The sequence below is a fragment of the Channa argus genome, chromosome 5 (assembly GCF_033026475.1).
Source record: "Channa argus isolate prfri chromosome 5, Channa argus male v1.0, whole genome shotgun sequence".
NCBI lineage: Eukaryota > Metazoa > Chordata > Actinopteri > Anabantiformes > Channidae > Channa > Channa argus.
In genome coordinates, this window is record NC_090201.1 from 13,555,478 (window position 1) to 13,571,573 (window position 16,096).

Sequence of the window (16,096 nt, forward strand, 5' to 3'; positions counted from 1 at the left end):
TTTGATTAGAATTTAAGAACCTCTGTTATAATGGGCTCCAATGGGAGTTTTGACGGCACTCTCTCTGCTTCTGGACACTTGGAGAAAGAACCGTCAGTCTTGTCACTATGAGAGTTACATTTACTGAAAGAAGACAAAAATACCTACATTCTGATGTATAGTTTGTTTATGTAAGATTAAAGTTGACTGAAGGAAAGAAGGAAAAGAAGGAAAAAAGTTGCTAAAAGTGGAAGCTGAAAAGTTAGAGTGCGTGTGATGTCACCCACTCTAGCTGCTCCAACATTCCGCAATACACACTAATGGAAAAGTTGAAAAAGCTCCAAAAGTTGCCTAAAACTAAAACTGCGATTATTCAAAAAGTATAAAAGATACAAAGAAGCTGATCCACCCAGAAAAAGTTGAAAGGGACTAGACCCGTATAAACTTTAAATGAAGTTTCTACTCCAAAGTATGACGACACAAGAGGCAGATGAAAAGTGGCAAGTTGAAGGGAAATTTTAAGTGCCTTCCATTCATTTTCTATGGGAAAAAAAGTTCATAAAAAGTGAAATATAATAAAAAGTATAAAAGTTATTAATGAGAAAAGTAATACCACCCCTGTCCTAAAAGGGACCTACGTTTAGGAAGTGGAACGAAGTTTCTACGACAAACCGTCTAGGACTAGATAGCGACCGAAAAACGAGCTATAATAATAATAATAATAATAATAATAAAGAAAAGGATCTCAATAGTGTGAGAGCTGTGCTTACAGCTCTCCCACTAATAATAATAATAATAAAGAAAAGGATCTCAATAGTGTGAGAGCTGTGCTTACAGCTCTCCCACTAATAATAATAAAGAAAAGGATCTCAATAGTGTGAGAGCTGTGCTTACAGCTCTCCCACTAATAATAAAGAAAAGGATCTCAATAGTGTGAGAGCTGTGCTTACAGCTCTCCCACTAATAAAGAAAAGGATCTCAATAGTGTGAGAGCTGTGCTTACAGCTCTCCCACTAATAAAGAAAAGGATCTCAATAGTGTGAGAGCTGTGCTTACAGCTCTCCCACTAAATATGCATTTATTTTTAGTTATTGATTGGCCATTCATTGAAAATGATCCTGCACACTAATCATGTGTGCTAGGGCATTAATTCTACCATAGTAAAATGTATTGACTCAATTTCAACGTCAACACAAACAAAAACCCATTTTAAATATAAATACAGTTTTGTACACCTTTCCCTTTAATGCAGTTTGTAAAGATTGTAGAGATACCAGATGTGTGTTGCGGGCAGGAAATCAACCAACCGGTGGTAATATTGCAATAATCATCAAGTTAATGGTTACCAATGTGTTCAAAGACTGCTTATTCACTTGAAACTAAAAAGTGTGTTAATTTTATAAGAAACTATTATATGAGACATGATTTAGTTTAAACCCTTTTTTAAAAACATACAAAACAAATCAAATGGAAACTAAGTGTAAACACTTACAAAAGGTATTTTGTCAGGTATTAATTGCCTCAGATATTTTTAATTTAGGATAATAAAGTTTTCAGTGGTAAAAAGAAAAAAAATGTAAATACTCAAATGTGCCTTTTTTATGTAAATGACACGTGTTTGGTTTTGAATTCCCAACTGCTGAAGCCATTTAGACTAATGGTAAACAGTATTTCATGAATTAAATTTTGTTTGGTTAGAACATAGCAAAGGAATCAACATGAATACCTACACGACATAGTAACAACAAAAGAAAGGGAATGGCAATCTCAAAAATACACAAAACAAAAAAACTTACATAAAAAAAACACCACTGGCTTGGCCAAAGGCAATACTCATTACGTTGGAAGGCTTCTTCAAAATTATATTGGAAAGCATCAGTCTCATTACGGTAATGTCACAGTGCAAAGTCATGTGAGCAGCTGATGGGTCATACAATCTCAATTTACAAGGCACAACCTAATGGGTGAGCAGGAGGGAGATGCAGGGACTTGTGTGTGTCTAAGGTATTTTCAGGAAGTGCAAACAAAAAACAACATGCTGTAGATCGTGTGGAGCAAGTGGGTCTAGCCACCAATAACTAACTCCAGATAAAATTATTACTGTGCCTTGGGAGGACCACTGGAATAGAAGGGATTGAAGGAACTGACACTAACTAGAAAAGCTTAGAAGTATATAAATTTACTTCACCAAAACCAAATGTTGGAAAAACAAAAATTTACCTAGTTATTGGTATCACAAAGTATGGGATTCTCTTTAGATTTTTGTTTTCCTGAGCAACGTGATTAGCACAGCTGACATCAGGTTTGATCTGCAGGCACACAGTTCTCCATGTGTAAAGCCAAACAGCTTGGCAAATTAAGAATAAAGAAATAAACACAAGTTTGATTGGGGTTTTGGTAGTTAACAAAACAACTATGTCAATTTACATTTAACTGGCACTGTCAAATACTGCTTCATGGGGATTAAAATGACATATAGGTAATTGTAAATGTATACAGCCAACAGAAAGCTGGTCCCACCCTTTAAAGAAAACACCATTTGAAACTGTAAAAGCAGTCTAATAAACATAAAAACTAGGACAGAAATTATGTATAATTTTTTAATCTGAAAACCAGCCATGGAGTCGCAGTTCACATTAGCAGCAGACGATCAGATGGAGAATCCTCAGGAAAGATCGTGTGTGGAGAAACTTTAGATGACAGTGGACGGATATTTTCTGTTCTTGTAGATATGTGATTCAGTTTTAAAACATACATTCTCGCACTCCACAATGACAGTTAATTTTACATACACACACACACACACACTCCTGTTATTTGATCTGTGAGGCAGCACGAAGGTGCTCACCGGCTGCAGGTGGGGGATCGGCACCCTTTATCTTGTCAGTTCTGGACAGCCCCCCCCCCTCTCTTTGCCCTTTCTCCTGAGACGTCAGCTCCTTTTGTTCCTCTAAAGCATCCCATAAACCCAACTGCTCTACATTGAATCCTTGTGGGGCAGGTGGCTGATAACGATATCTATAACCTAAGGCACGCAGGTGATAGGTGTAGTACTCAAGTAAATACATGTGTTGAGCATCTACGTAGTGAAAAGACACCGACACATCTGAGCAGCAGTTTGGGCCCTGAGGAAAAAACAAAGTACATGGTTATGCAACATGCATACATTTCATGTTTGTCACAACTAAAATACACTAGTTAAACACATGGATGTACAGGAAATGTGTCTATTCAAAAAGTCACTTCTGCAAAGCTTTTAACTGTGGCTTTACCAGTCAGTCAGCAAACAAAGAAGAAAGAATGGCTTTGTTAACAAGTATACAGTTGTCCAACCCAAGTTGATACAGTCTGTCCAAATATTAACAATGTTGCATCACACCTCTTTCACTTTTGACTCACCACATAAAGAGTAAAAAGTAACTACACAAAGCTTGTTGCACTTGCCTCTGAAATGGGGTAGTAGCAGTAACTCCAATACCAGAAACTCTTAGGGAACTTAGCGGTGAGGTGCTGCTCAGGAACAAAGGGGTGAAATGTCTCCCTGTGCACAGTGTCTCTGGAATCTCCTGCCAAAACACCAACTTTCTCCATGCACTGCCCCATTGCCAGGTCCTCTACAGAAGTGGTGTGAGTACACTGTTTGTTTTTAAAACCTTCTACAAATCTCCTCAGAGCCTCCCTGCTCAGAACGTAGCCTGCTCCGCCACTCATATAACCCTGCTTAGTGTAGGGCTTGAATCTTCGTCCAAAGTAAATTGGATCGTCCGGTGTGTAGTTTGCCAGAACCCACCGCAGGTTGTCCACAATTACATAAGTGTCATCATCTGCCTTGAGGAACCAGTCGGCCTCGTGAGCGTGATGCTCGTAGGCATAATGGAAGGCCCGGATAGTCTTCCAGTACAGCTGATCCCGGCCTTCCTTTGTACCTAATCCCACTGTGGGGAAGTTGGGGTCTTCCACAGAGCTCATGAAGACCACAACATTGCAATGGCGACTCCATGTGGCCTTCACATGTCGAGCCTTTGTCTCCAGGTTGTTGGGTCCAGTCATCACCCAACAAAGAAGACGCACCTTTTTGTACAGTTCATCGGCCATGCGACTATCCTCACCTAGGTAAGAAAAAACATCAGCGTCAAATTTACACAGTAAACCTTTATAACAGGGTCCATTTTAAGCTGAACAAACAAAAAAACAAAGAAGTTTTTAATCCATCAGTGCTCTATTTTATTTATCATCACTCTAAAATGGGAAAAGACAACTTACGCATACTTAACACTTACCACAACAAACCTTTCAAAGAGATGAATGTTAAGTATGGGTGTAAAAATGCATTAGAAAATTGCAGAAGTACACTATACACCTATCAGCCAAAATAAGTACAAGTAATGCCAATGGGGACAAGGGCTACTCTGAGCAGACTGCAGCTACACAGCAAAATGTAATGCATTGTGTGCAGAGCTGGTATAAGTACACAGACTCAGCATTTAAGTAAAAGTTCAAGTATAGGCCTAAATAATCCTTTTAATTAATAAAAGTACCACTTCAAATCTTTTACCTTAAGTAAAGTACTAAGCAGATTATCTACATTTTCCTTAAAGTACAAAAGTAAAATTACTCCACTCTAAGATCCACTAAGACTATGGTAATTACTACAAAACATATAAAATAATTAATAAAAAATAAGGGTTAAAACTCACTGTATGTAAAAGTGGAACTGATTTTAACCGCTCAATGTGCCGACAGATGCTTTATCCGTAACGATACATTTACATTTATGAAGTCATTTTATATTTTATTTAAAACATATATAACATAAACAAATATATTTACACGGAAACCACCTGAAGGTATTAATGTTTTAGCTGACCAGTGTAGATGCAAACTTATATTTAGGGTTATCTATGCAAGAGCTTGAGCATTTTTCGAGAAAATGAATACTCCCTGCATCTCCATTTCAGTTTCCTTTCTTGGCAGTACAAGCCATACAATACCTTGCAATTAAGGAATTCTTTTTTCCTCCATTTCCCTCTACAAAAACCACACTGGTACATAAGAATTAAAAATCTTTTCTACATGTATAAAATATTAACATATTTTATTAAATAAAGACAAAACCATTGGTGTTGAATAAATTGCAATAACACACTTTTCACAACTATATAAAAAAAAAATACTTCTGATAAAACCCAAATCAAGTTTCTATCAGGTCAGGAAATAGTATTGTTGAAAATAGTTAACCAGGAACTAACAAGATCTCATCTAAAGATAACTACCCCCCCCTCCCTGATTTATAATCCCATCAGCTTTGAATCTATCAGCAGTGCTTCACTTTCATTAATTTAATAGAAATGAATAGCTGATAGCTGTATAAACAGCTAGAGAAGAAGGGACACACTTCTGTGTGTGAAATGACGTCAATTAGCTCAAGAAGAAAAACGGTCACAGAGGTGGTAGATCCTCATTCGTGTGTGTACTTATGTAAAGTAGTGATAGGAAAAACAGATCATGTCATCAGCTTTGAAGAGTACAAACTTAGAACCTAATATTCAGTGATGGGAAAGGGTTAATATAACCAGAGGATACTTAGTGTTGAATAAGAAGAACTTATTTAAATATAAAGTAGCAGTGTATTTTTTCTGTCTGCAGTCTTTTGTTAAGGACACACACATTTGTAAGAAGTGGAGGGCCAAAACCATGTACCCATTATTTTCTCCCACAATGAAGTAAACCTAACCTAGCGAGCCAAAAATGTTTGGTGAAATGGAAGGAGACATTTGATCCTTAAGATACTTTAAAGGAAAGGCATTGAATCATATCAACTTACTAGACATAAACCTTCAGCTTACCTTACCTAACCTTACCTTCAGCACTCGTGTCTTTCATACCTGTATGATGTGGGTGTTTCAGGTTGAAAAGAGCAGACCTTTCCTTCTTCCATATCTTCTGCTCTTCCACAAGCGGTTGCTGGTAATCATGAAGTCTGTAAAATAAGCTGGTCTGCTGAACAGCCTGAGTCCTCTCAAACCACACTTGCCGCAGAAACACGTACAATGTGAAGATCCCCACCATAAAACCCGCATAGAAGGAGAATCTGGGTCCGAGGGCCTTCATGCTGAAGGTGTCTCACTGTGCTGTTCAGCTTGGCAGGTGCTGGGTAAGCGAGGTAAACAGAACAGCACAACAGCTTTCACCGCCAGGACGGTAAATGAAGTACAAGCTTTATGTCCTGTCGCTTTTGACCGACACCTGGATTGAGTTTAAGGAGTGGTTTGAAGTTATCCGTCAGTGGTATCTCAGACACCATAGCAGCTTTGTATTGTCCAATATCTACTTCATCATAAGGGGAAACGAATCGACTTAAAAAAGCAGAACAAATTGTAACAACAACGGACTTATCGTTATTTTCCCCTATTATAACGTTAGTCGAAGTAAGCCGAGCTAGTTAGCAACATTTGGTGAGGCTAACATATACCGTGGCTACATAGCGACCGTGCCAACAAAATGTCAACTACTTAATCTATAAATAAAAGAAAAACAATTACGGAGACGATCCACAATCGTTGTCTATTAGCCTGCGTGTCGGGATAGCTGGCGCTAGCTCAACCGACTGTACGTTATCTGATATGCTGCTAACTTCGAGGCTAATGCTGCGTTTGATGCAACATGGGAGGTTGGATATTTCTAACTTCCTATCTGGAAAAAGTGTCACAGCCTTCAAAGGTGGCGATGCATGTTCGGACTTTGACCTGAATTCACTTCATAATTATAGCAGCGTACACAGAAACATTTTTTATCAAATGACATAAAATTGATATGTCTCTCGAAATTAAGGCTATTTACTTAACTATATTTGTAAATGACATTTAAATCACTATTACAACTTCTAACTTGATGGAAAAAATCCCTATCGTTTTTCCTACTGCATTTCGCTCATGTATCAAAGCTCTCCTGATGTTACAAATATTTATATGACGTCTGTCCTGTTGATTGGTTACACAAGACGCTTTCAACTAGAAACTCATAATTTTCAACTCCGAGGGTACGAACTCCACAGTGGACAGAACGCAGCATACGCTGCCAACGCTTCCTGTAAAATCGAGAGGTAAAGAAAACGAGGGAGATCACAGTCATTCCAATTACTGACACAATTACAAGAGCAGTATTTCTAAGGAGATATCGTGAAATTGCGCTCCACCGCTGTGTAAGCTATGTCGGACGCCTGCTTATAGTCTGTCATAAAGGCTACTTCCGGTAAAATATTCTACATGAAAATCACACTGCTGCCAGGACAGACACGTGCCCTTTTGATAAAAATATACAAGTGTTGCAACAACTTCTGTGAAACGGTTACCGTGACCAGATGAACCACCTAGTGTTGTTTCCCATTAATGTCAGTCTCAGTATTTCCACAGAAAGCAAACAAAAGAGGTGTTAACTATCACCACCACAATCTAGATTCAATTAAAGTTTGATAAGTAACGACACACACCACAAAGACCTAAGCTATAATTATGTCTGTTTCTTTCTGTTGTTTTCCTTGAAAATATGTACCCTTGTTTCATTAATAACGGATACTATTTTAATGGAATAATAATTTTTCCTCATTTTCCAAACAAGGAAGCAATTTGATAAAACAAAGAAATCCATCACTATAAGCTAAAAACAATTTATCTAGAATTTAACTAGATTTGTACTGTTTGAATCGGAATGGGAAACTGCAGTGCAGATTGCCTAAATTCATCCCTACAGTTGTTAAAATTAATATGGTAATAAAGCTGCTGTCAGTAAATGATTCACTCACATAAAAAAAAAAAAAAAAAAACAGATTTGCCTTTGCGTTAAAGATCGTGTGCTTTTGATTTGTAACACCTACATACAATTAGCTCATTCACCCTACTGTGTGTTCTGGTATGGCAAACAGTGAGTGATACTTAAGTTAACAATATCTTCCACGTGATTTAGCTCTAAATCTCCGTTTGTATGCCAGGCTACAAGATGAGTCAATGAATAGTTCAGTCAAACCTACTCATGATCAAAGGGTGCACAGATTATCTAAGGCAGAAAAAAATTAAGAGATCAATTCTTTGCTAATACGCATTACATGATAAATATAAACTTATATGGATGATGTCCAGAGGAGTTTATTGGGGATAGTTTTACTTGTAAAAGACATAAAGAGGGATAAGACATGTATTTTTGCCAGGCAGCCCTGATGGACTTTGACATTTGACAATAGTTATTTTGCCATGGTTCACAAATAATGTGTGCCGTTCAAAGCATCTGTGACAGTTGGGGGCAGGTTTAAGGTTATGAAGATCAAGGGTTTCCCTTCAATCTGAATGACTGACCCCGGGCCCTGTATCACAAAACTCAACAATCTATTCCACTTGGCTTCACTGAGCCCTGGTTCCCTGATTACTCATCACCAACAGCTACAGATTGCCCCATTTCAGCTCCTTTTAAAGAGGCAGTTAATAATATACCACTCCTATGATAGTTGTAAATCACTCAACCCCCATACTAAAATCATTTTCATATTCCAGGTCAGAGTCACATATTTTAATACATTTAATAAGGAAACTCAAGCCCTACTATTTTTTTCTAATATACAACAAATAGATTCAAAAACACATTCACTTAATAATTATGTACACGCTGAGTTCTAAATAGCCACAATTATTTACAAACTGTACAAACTGAGCCCTTTTAACTACATCTCTGATCGATCCTTGGAAAATATTTGCACAAATTCATTATTTTTGGGTGTCTTTAACAGTGCACAACAGCCCACCCAACATATTTGTGAAATTAAGCACTGCTGCATTTCTAAAAATATAAAGTGCCACTACCTGTTTACCAAAACATCTGTAAACACACACACAACCTTTGAAAACCAATCTCTCTCTCTATCAACCACAATGAAGGTAGAAATTTAACTGTGCATATGCTGTGTAGCAGATAACTTCATAACATTTTGTAAATATCTAGTAAGACTCAGTGAAGTATTTCTAAAAAGGTACACACTGTTTATTACTTGGCTTTTCTAGTCTTCCAACAAAACTGGATCCAATCAAAAAGGGATAACTTCTTTCAGCTGGACAAGAACAGCTGACATATTGTGGTTTCATCATGCAACATATAAATGGTGCCTACCAAAGGCACATATTGCCTAGACAAAACACACATTCTGAATGACCAAACACAAGTTGATTTTAACTGCCAAGTTACATTGCAATATTTGAATAATATGGGCTATTTTTCAGTTTGATCCGTCCTTGCTGGTCTCCACAGGAGTTCAACCTCACAAAAGATTGCAATGAACTGTATGAGTTCAAATGTCCATATCCTCTGAGTCAGAGGTGCTTGATGACTGGGACTCCTCCTGCGACTCTCCCCAAACAAACCTATAATTGTTCTCCAACTCCTCCTGCCTCTTTTGCTCCTTGTAAACCTCTTCTGTGCCTCCAGTCTGTAGAATAAAAACATCCACAACATTACTTACTAAATGCTTATTTGCTGTCAAGAAAAATCTCAATGGTTTCCTAAAAAGAGACCTAATAACACGTCTTCATCTTGATATTATGAATGCCAATGCCATTCATAATGGCATTACTATCGGACACATCACACTCCCTCATCTAGGTAACAGGTAAGGCTTGAAAGGCTATACTGGTCTTACCCATTAAACAAGCAGAAAGTGTTGTCATTCCTGTAGTTTAATGTTTTTTCCCCAAAAGGAGTATTTCCTTTTTTTAACGATTGTAATGAAGGAAGTCTAGGCAAGGTAGTTCAACAATAAAACTCACAAAACAGTGTGAAACTTTCCCATTAAACTTGTTAAACCAGGTATACGACTGGTCAAACCAGTGCAGAAAAATCAAACCAGTACAAAGAAGTCACGTATGTGTATACGTACGTACACTATATTGCCAAAAGTATTCGCTCACCCATCCAAATAAATGAATTCAGGTGCACAAAGCAAGGTCCATAAAGACATGGATGAGTGAGTTTGGTGTGGAAGAACTTGATTGGCCTGCACAGAGTCCTGACCTCAACCTAGATAGAATACTTTTGCCAATATAGTGTATGTTCATATGTAGGATATGTTGTTTAAGGATTACACACACATATATACACTGTACATAGCATCCTTGAATGACAATTAAAGATAAGATAGTGGGTTGTGTATATTTTTCTTGACTTCTGCCAACAGCTCATATCTGGAAACATAATAAAATTAAATTTTTTCTTTGTTTGTTTGTTTCCTACATCTACTCAATAGGTTTTTAAGATAAACCAAAATTTTGTTACAAACAAAATACTCATTGTCAATCTCTAGCAATAATTTACAGAGAAATAAAACACACAGCGATGTATAACAATGAACATAATAAACAGTCACTATCACAACTCAAATTACCAGAAGATTTATGAGAAGCTCCCTAAAAGACTTTGTGTCCTCTTCAGTCAGCCACTGATCACCTGCATCCTCCGCATTCTTTCGTGTCAAGATCTTTACCTCAATTTTACCTAAAAGAAATGAAAATAAAAACAGGAAAAGAAAGAAACAAAGAAATAAAGAAAAAGAAAACTGTTCTACAATTTAACAACAAGTAAGCATAATGAAGAATGGTACAAACAGTGGATGAAAACGGAAGATAACACAAGTGTCTAACTGCTGTGAGAAATTCTTCTAATGTTACCATTGATCACACACACACACGCTAGTGCGGTTCTCTCGTCTTCACACAAATCAGTCCCCCCCCCAGAAAAAAGAAAAGTTCATGCTGCTCTTCCCCAGTTTATGTAATTTTATTCACTGTTTTTGGCCATCGAGTCTTCATCAGGGTGGAATTCCATGACTGGTTCTGGGTAATGCAAAATCTACACCATTTCTGCCATTTCTGTGGCAGAAATGTGAAGAAAAATACAGAACTGTATGTTTACGAGAACAGATGAAAAAGAGGAAAGGCCGTGAGTGTTTCGGGCACTACCCCTTCATACCTTCGGCCTTCAGTCCTGCTTTCTCTAGCTGTTCTTTAACCACGTCCTTTATGTGCTGCCACTGGGGGTCCCCTTCGCCCATCTCCTGAACTTTGACCTCCCCATCAGGGCTGTTGCCCGTCTTATACTTAGTAATTTTGATCTTAACATGGTCATCAGTTGCTTGGTCTGGGGTAATGAGACAAAAGAGGAACAAACAGCAAAGTTCACCTCAAAGCCCACCAGGAAGACCACAGGATGGAGGAGGTAAGAGCATTGCAATTGTATCAAAGATCTAATTTACTTTAACTTGTGAGTGATTCCAATCATTACAATTTTGGATTAGTTCTTAAAATCGCCCACATATATTAATGGCAGCAAAGAAAGAAAACTTAAAAAAAAAAAAAAAAAAAAAAAACCTTTACTCAGTCAACATGATTGTCCCTTGATTCAATTTTGTTTTTGCATTCAACTAAGTTCATATGTGCATCATCTGTATCTATTCTAAGATGAGAATGCCACAACAAACATGTATTGCACAGATGGATGAAATATGGAGATGATAGAGGTGGACGCAGATAAAATAGACGTGACCATAGAAGGGAATACAGCCCGGTTACCTGGCTGCTTTGGAGCAAGGCTGGGGCTGCCCCTGGTTGGGTCATTGGCTCTTTGAACTCCTTGCATATGCTGCTCTGTGTCTTCTTTCTCCTCCAAATGGTCAAGTAGCTTGTCGAGTGTCGTCTCCAGTGTCTCTGTTGCTTGAGTGCGATCGAACTCCCCTTTCAGACCCTCAGTCTCCAGTTCCTGCTGAGCCTAAAGCACAAAGGAAAGTCAATAAAGTCAAATCATCATATTGCAATATGTGAGATTAGACTGTGTAAAATCTTTCAAATAACTTTTTAATAAATATAATCACACAAATCTTTCTGTTAAAAAACCAATACAAACACTAAGTGTCTGTTCTTAAACCTCATTTATGATGTTGTCAAACTCCTTCTGCATTTCCTCCTTAATTTCTTCAATCTTATCAGATGGTAGAGAAAGATCAGCCATTTCATCTTCAAACTCCTGCAGCAGATGTTCATCATCTTTCTCTTCCTTGTTATGTCTTTTTGTTACTGTTCCACTTGTTGGTTTCTGTATTTGACTTTTGACTTGATTTTGTGCTTTCTAAAAACAAAACATTAATTAAGTGAACTGGAATACACATACGATGCAATAAAAAACAAATATACTCCAGGCAGTTTCAAAAAAGGTACAGTATTAAAGAAATTAAGTACTGACCTTCCTGTTACTCTCTTTGAGGTGTTGGACAAATTTCATCAGATCTGCTGGGTCAGTGATGATTTTAAAGTTGAATTTTTCTACTAAGAAAGATTAAAGACACGGTAGAACTCTGAGCAACAAACTAAATAAATGTACAGGAATTCACAACAAAGTACTCCATTAGACTCTATAACTATTGAAATAAAATACTCTGTGGATCTATTTAAAATAATTCATCTTAATCTGCTCTTTAAACTAGCAGACATCAAGCTGTAGGTGATCATGAATGACACTAGTTTTCTCTGTGTGAGTGAGTGAGAGAGTGAGAGAGTGAGAGAGAGCAAACTGCACTACCTTCATCACCATCATCTATGGCTTCATTGTCTGTAAATGAGTTATAGCCATCATCTGCTGCCTGTGTGGGGAGAAAAATGTACTCAAGTTAGTGTTGGGTTGACTCTAACCCTCTAGTGGTCACATGAGAGTTGACAAATCTGGATTCAAAACAAGTTAAAATGTGCATAGCCAGTGGAAACTGAAGAGACTTTAAATAACATTAAAAGGCCTGTTATTACTGCACATTGTAATAGAAATAATGTCACAATGTGTATACTTAGTGTCTTTAATTTGTGCTAAAAATATTTCTCATAGGGATCACCAATGGACATTGTTAAGTTTAAACTCCACATTAATGTTTGTTATCACTGGCTCCCTAACATCAGCCTTTAATTTACTGTTGATGCATGATGTTTAGTAAAGCATAATTCATTCAGTTGAAAACTGATTCTTTACCTGGCTCTCCTGTTGAGAAGAAGCTGTTTTAGAACTTGCTGGTTTTGTGACTCCCTCCCAGAAAGCGGAATCCTCTGCTTCTTCTGATCTGGCATCCTCAGATATATCAGCAATGTCTGTTTAAAAAAAATGCAGGCTTATGTCACATAGAAAACATTTTTTACACTTGGCAGAAGTAAAAAAAACTCAGAGGATATGTATAATTAGTGCACTGTAAAAATTACAACAACTTTGCAGGTCACCTTTTCTGTTTGACTGGTCAGGGTCGCTGCTGGGTGGAGGGGATCTCTCTTCTGCTGCTACTTCTACTGCTTCACCTGCTCTTTCATTACCAGCCAACATCTCATCAAGACTTCTCAACTCCTCTGAGATCTGCTCTACTTTACGCTTTGTGTCAACTGGGAACATGAATATGTCATTGTGTTAAATTTAGACAGTGTAATCAAGAGTACTGTAGCTCGGGTCATACAGTGAATTACCAAGGTATTTTATATTTCTTAAAAAGGGAAAGCAAGAGTAAAGTATTTTCTAATATTGCATCACACCAACTTTTATTATTGTCAACTCACAGACTTGAGCCTTGACATAATCCATGTACTGCTGGGCACTTAGTGCTGGCTGGCACACAATACCCTGTGGTTTGGCGGTGGATGGTGGCTTCAGGAATGGATGCTGGCAAGTACGACTGGTGTGAATTGTCAGTACATAGCGGCATGACTGAGGTTCATCCACTCGAGCAATGTAGTCACTGGAGCCTTCTTCACACAGAAACTATAAATAGCAGAATAAAAAAGTCTAGGTGCACCATTTGGTATAGCATGCAGAGTGAATTTACTTTAATTTCCTATCTTTGTTTGGAGTAGTAAGTGAAATGTAAACTTAAATAAAACAAGAAGGCACTGTAGTATGATGGGATAAAAATGTTTATTGAATTCAATGTCTCACCCGCACTTCAGTCTCTCTAGGATTTCCATTTAGGTCACATTTAGACCCATTTACATAGGTCTGACTGTGGTAGCGCTTCAGCCTGTGCTGTTTAGAGGCCTAAGAAACAAATAAAAAAGTTGTTTTTAATTCAAATGATTAGCAGCATTCTTGCGTATTGATGCTTTATTTTATTATAAAGACATTAAATATGTTGCTTCTATTGATTTACAGATATAGTTATCAGTACTAAAAATTGGTGAATAAAATTACAGGTCTTCACTCATATTAAAAAAACAATGTATGCATACCACAAATCTCAAAATTGGGGCAACTTTACCTTTGCCGTTTCATTTTTCCAATCAAATTCAGACTCATAATAACCAAGAAAGAGAACGTCCCCCTTGATTTCTGTGTCTGACAAGAGAAGAACAAAATTTGTTGAATACCATTCATCTGGGAAAGCAGTGGTTATTTAAAAATGCTGATAAAAATTAAGACTTAGCCTATTTATTTACCTTCCAGGTGGTACTGTCTGATGTACTGACCATAGCAGAACTCGTATGTCCACCAGTCCTTTGTCTGCAGGAAAGAGAAAGGCCAATCTTGTATTATAGTAAATATTTTAATATACAGTAATGTAGTGCAGGGGTAAAGAAGAATATTAAATTAGTATTTTTAAGTATGTCAAAAGTAGTATCTATAGGGGAAAATGCAAGACCTTGTTGTTCTTTTAACCTTATAAGAAATGGCACCTACATACATTTTTCATTTACATTTGATCTGGAAGATACTATGGAGCTGTTTTTAGATAACATTAAAATATGTCAAAAATGGATGCATGACCCAATCAGACTGTAGTATTCTCCAGCCAAAATACAAAAACAACCACACACACACAGAGAGAGAGAGAGAGAGAGAGAGAGAGAGAGAGAGAGAGAGAGAGAGAGAGAGAGAGAGACAACAACCTTGCTTGTTGATTTCAGGATGCCTTACCTCTGCCCCATCTCAATCAAACTTGAAATATTTGACCTATTTTTATTTATTTATTTTATTTTTTTAAATGTCATGCATCTCTCTTTGGTTATCTTTGTTTCAGTTTAGACAAAATATTCTGTATGCCATTGGGCAATAGGTTATGCCATTGGGATGTATACTGTATGCACACTGTTCAGCTCTATGTTGAATAAAGGTTTTATTACGTTTAAAGATGAACATGTTTAATCAGCCTAAGCATTTTGCTTAAATTCTTGCAGACTACCAGATGAATGCAAACCTTCACTAGACATGGAGCATTGTGCATTGGCGTGAGCAGGTCTGGGATGTCTGGTCCAGTGTACCCTTGTGAGTCAGGCTCAGAAGCAGGGTCCTGGTGAAACCGAACAGCCTGAGCTGGAAGTCGACACTCATACAGCTGCTTGTATTTATTTGACACCATCATTACCTCCTCTGTCTTCGTCTAAAGGAGAAACATCATCATTAAAAAGTCATTATCTTCGAGAGTTACAATATCATACTCTAGTGGCAAAGCGCGTATAGGGTACAAATAGCGTAGTTTTGAAACTACAGATATATGATCATGTATTTACTATCAAAAGAAGGGGCCGTTACCCTTACAGGGGGGTTGTGTTGCAACAGCTGTCAATCTCCTGCTTGGATTACTGCTACTTGAAAACAACCCCAATATTACGGTTTTTTGTGTTACTTGCACATTGTGCACGCCTCACCTAGCATAAAAAAACTCTACTCTATATTTCTGATAGTTACATTAAAGTAAGATAATTGACGCAAGCTAACGGTAGCCTACTTTCTAGCTAGCCTAGCAAGCTAACTATTAGCTTCTCCAAACACCATTTTGCACTCACCTGTCCCAAGATGACGGGGTCGGGAAGAATTTGAATCCCATATTTCATCTCATTTAACTCCTCTAAATTCAAGAAGGCTGGCACACAGAGGGGACACAGCAACAAAAAAACATACAGTCTCTTTAACCACCGTACCAAGGAAGCAGCCATGATAGTCTCCCCTCTACACATTTGCATGATAGCAAACAAACAGAACGCCTGACATGGTAGCAGCTGATTGGGCCACATAGGATAAGCTGCCAGATCATTGGCTAATTCTTATGTCTGTCTAGTTTTTTGGGTGT

General features: G+C 37.6%; 2 protein-coding genes across 5 annotated transcripts; both read right to left on the bottom strand.

Moving 5' to 3' along the window:
- Window positions 1-1,202: 1,202 nt before the first annotated feature.
- Window positions 1,203-7,228, bottom strand: c1galt1lb (core 1 synthase, glycoprotein-N-acetylgalactosamine 3-beta-galactosyltransferase 1, like b). Of its 2 annotated transcripts, none has more exons than XM_067503461.1 (3): window positions 5,841-7,228; window positions 3,424-4,088; window positions 1,203-3,104 (listed from the first exon to the last, which is right to left on the bottom strand). In XM_067503461.1, the coding sequence occupies exons 1-3, from the start codon at window positions 6,088-6,090 to the stop codon at window positions 2,793-2,795; spliced, it is 1,227 nt and encodes a 408-aa protein (XP_067359562.1). In that variant the 5' UTR covers window positions 6,091-7,228; the 3' UTR covers window positions 1,203-2,792. The 2 variants fall into 2 exon arrangements, with proteins under 2 accessions (XP_067359562.1, XP_067359563.1); XM_067503462.1 differs by having other exon boundaries at window positions 5,865-7,219.
- Window positions 7,229-8,523: 1,295 nt separating this feature from the next.
- os9 (OS9 endoplasmic reticulum lectin) lies at window positions 8,524-16,004 on the bottom strand. Of its 3 annotated transcripts, none has more exons than XM_067503455.1 (15): window positions 15,813-16,004; window positions 15,224-15,406; window positions 14,466-14,529; window positions 14,288-14,364; window positions 13,969-14,067; window positions 13,593-13,794; window positions 13,266-13,421; window positions 13,024-13,139; window positions 12,586-12,646; window positions 12,250-12,329; window positions 11,935-12,135; window positions 11,583-11,778; window positions 10,984-11,151; window positions 10,400-10,509; window positions 8,524-9,448 (listed from the first exon to the last, which is right to left on the bottom strand). In XM_067503455.1, exons 1-15 carry the CDS (start codon window positions 15,987-15,989, stop codon window positions 9,311-9,313), a joined length of 2,028 nt encoding a protein of 675 aa, XP_067359556.1. In that variant the 5' UTR covers window positions 15,990-16,004; the 3' UTR covers window positions 8,524-9,310. The 3 variants fall into 3 exon arrangements, with proteins under 3 accessions (XP_067359556.1, XP_067359555.1, XP_067359557.1); XM_067503454.1 differs by having other exon boundaries at window positions 12,250-12,332; window positions 15,813-16,003; XM_067503456.1 differs by lacking the exon at window positions 10,984-11,151 and having other exon boundaries at window positions 12,250-12,332.
- Window positions 16,005-16,096: the final 92 nt, after the last annotated feature.

Excerpts from the sequence above, each read along its gene's own strand:
- c1galt1lb (XM_067503461.1), bottom strand. The coding sequence starts at position 6,090 with ATGAAGGCCCTCGGACCCAGATTCTCCTTCTATGCGGGTTTTATGGTG. Across the intron at positions 4,089-5,840 it reads GAAAGACACGAGTGCTGAAG|GTGAGGATAGTCGCATGGCC; the intron begins GTAAGGTTAGGT and ends TTTCTTACCTAG. Across the intron at positions 3,105-3,423 it reads GCTACTACCCCATTTCAGAG|GGCCCAAACTGCTGCTCAGA; the intron begins GCAAGTGCAACA and ends TTTTTTCCTCAG.
- os9 (XM_067503454.1), bottom strand. The coding sequence starts at position 15,989 with ATGCAAATGTGTAGAGGGGAGACTATCATGGCTGCTTCCTTGGTACGG. Across the intron at positions 13,422-13,592 it reads TTATGTCAAGGCTCAAGTCT|TTGACACAAAGCGTAAAGTA; the intron begins GTGAGTTGACAA and ends TCATGTTCCCAG. Across the intron at positions 12,136-12,249 it reads TCAAAGAGAGTAACAGGAAG|AAAGCACAAAATCAAGTCAA; the intron begins GTCAGTACTTAA and ends TTTTGTTTTTAG.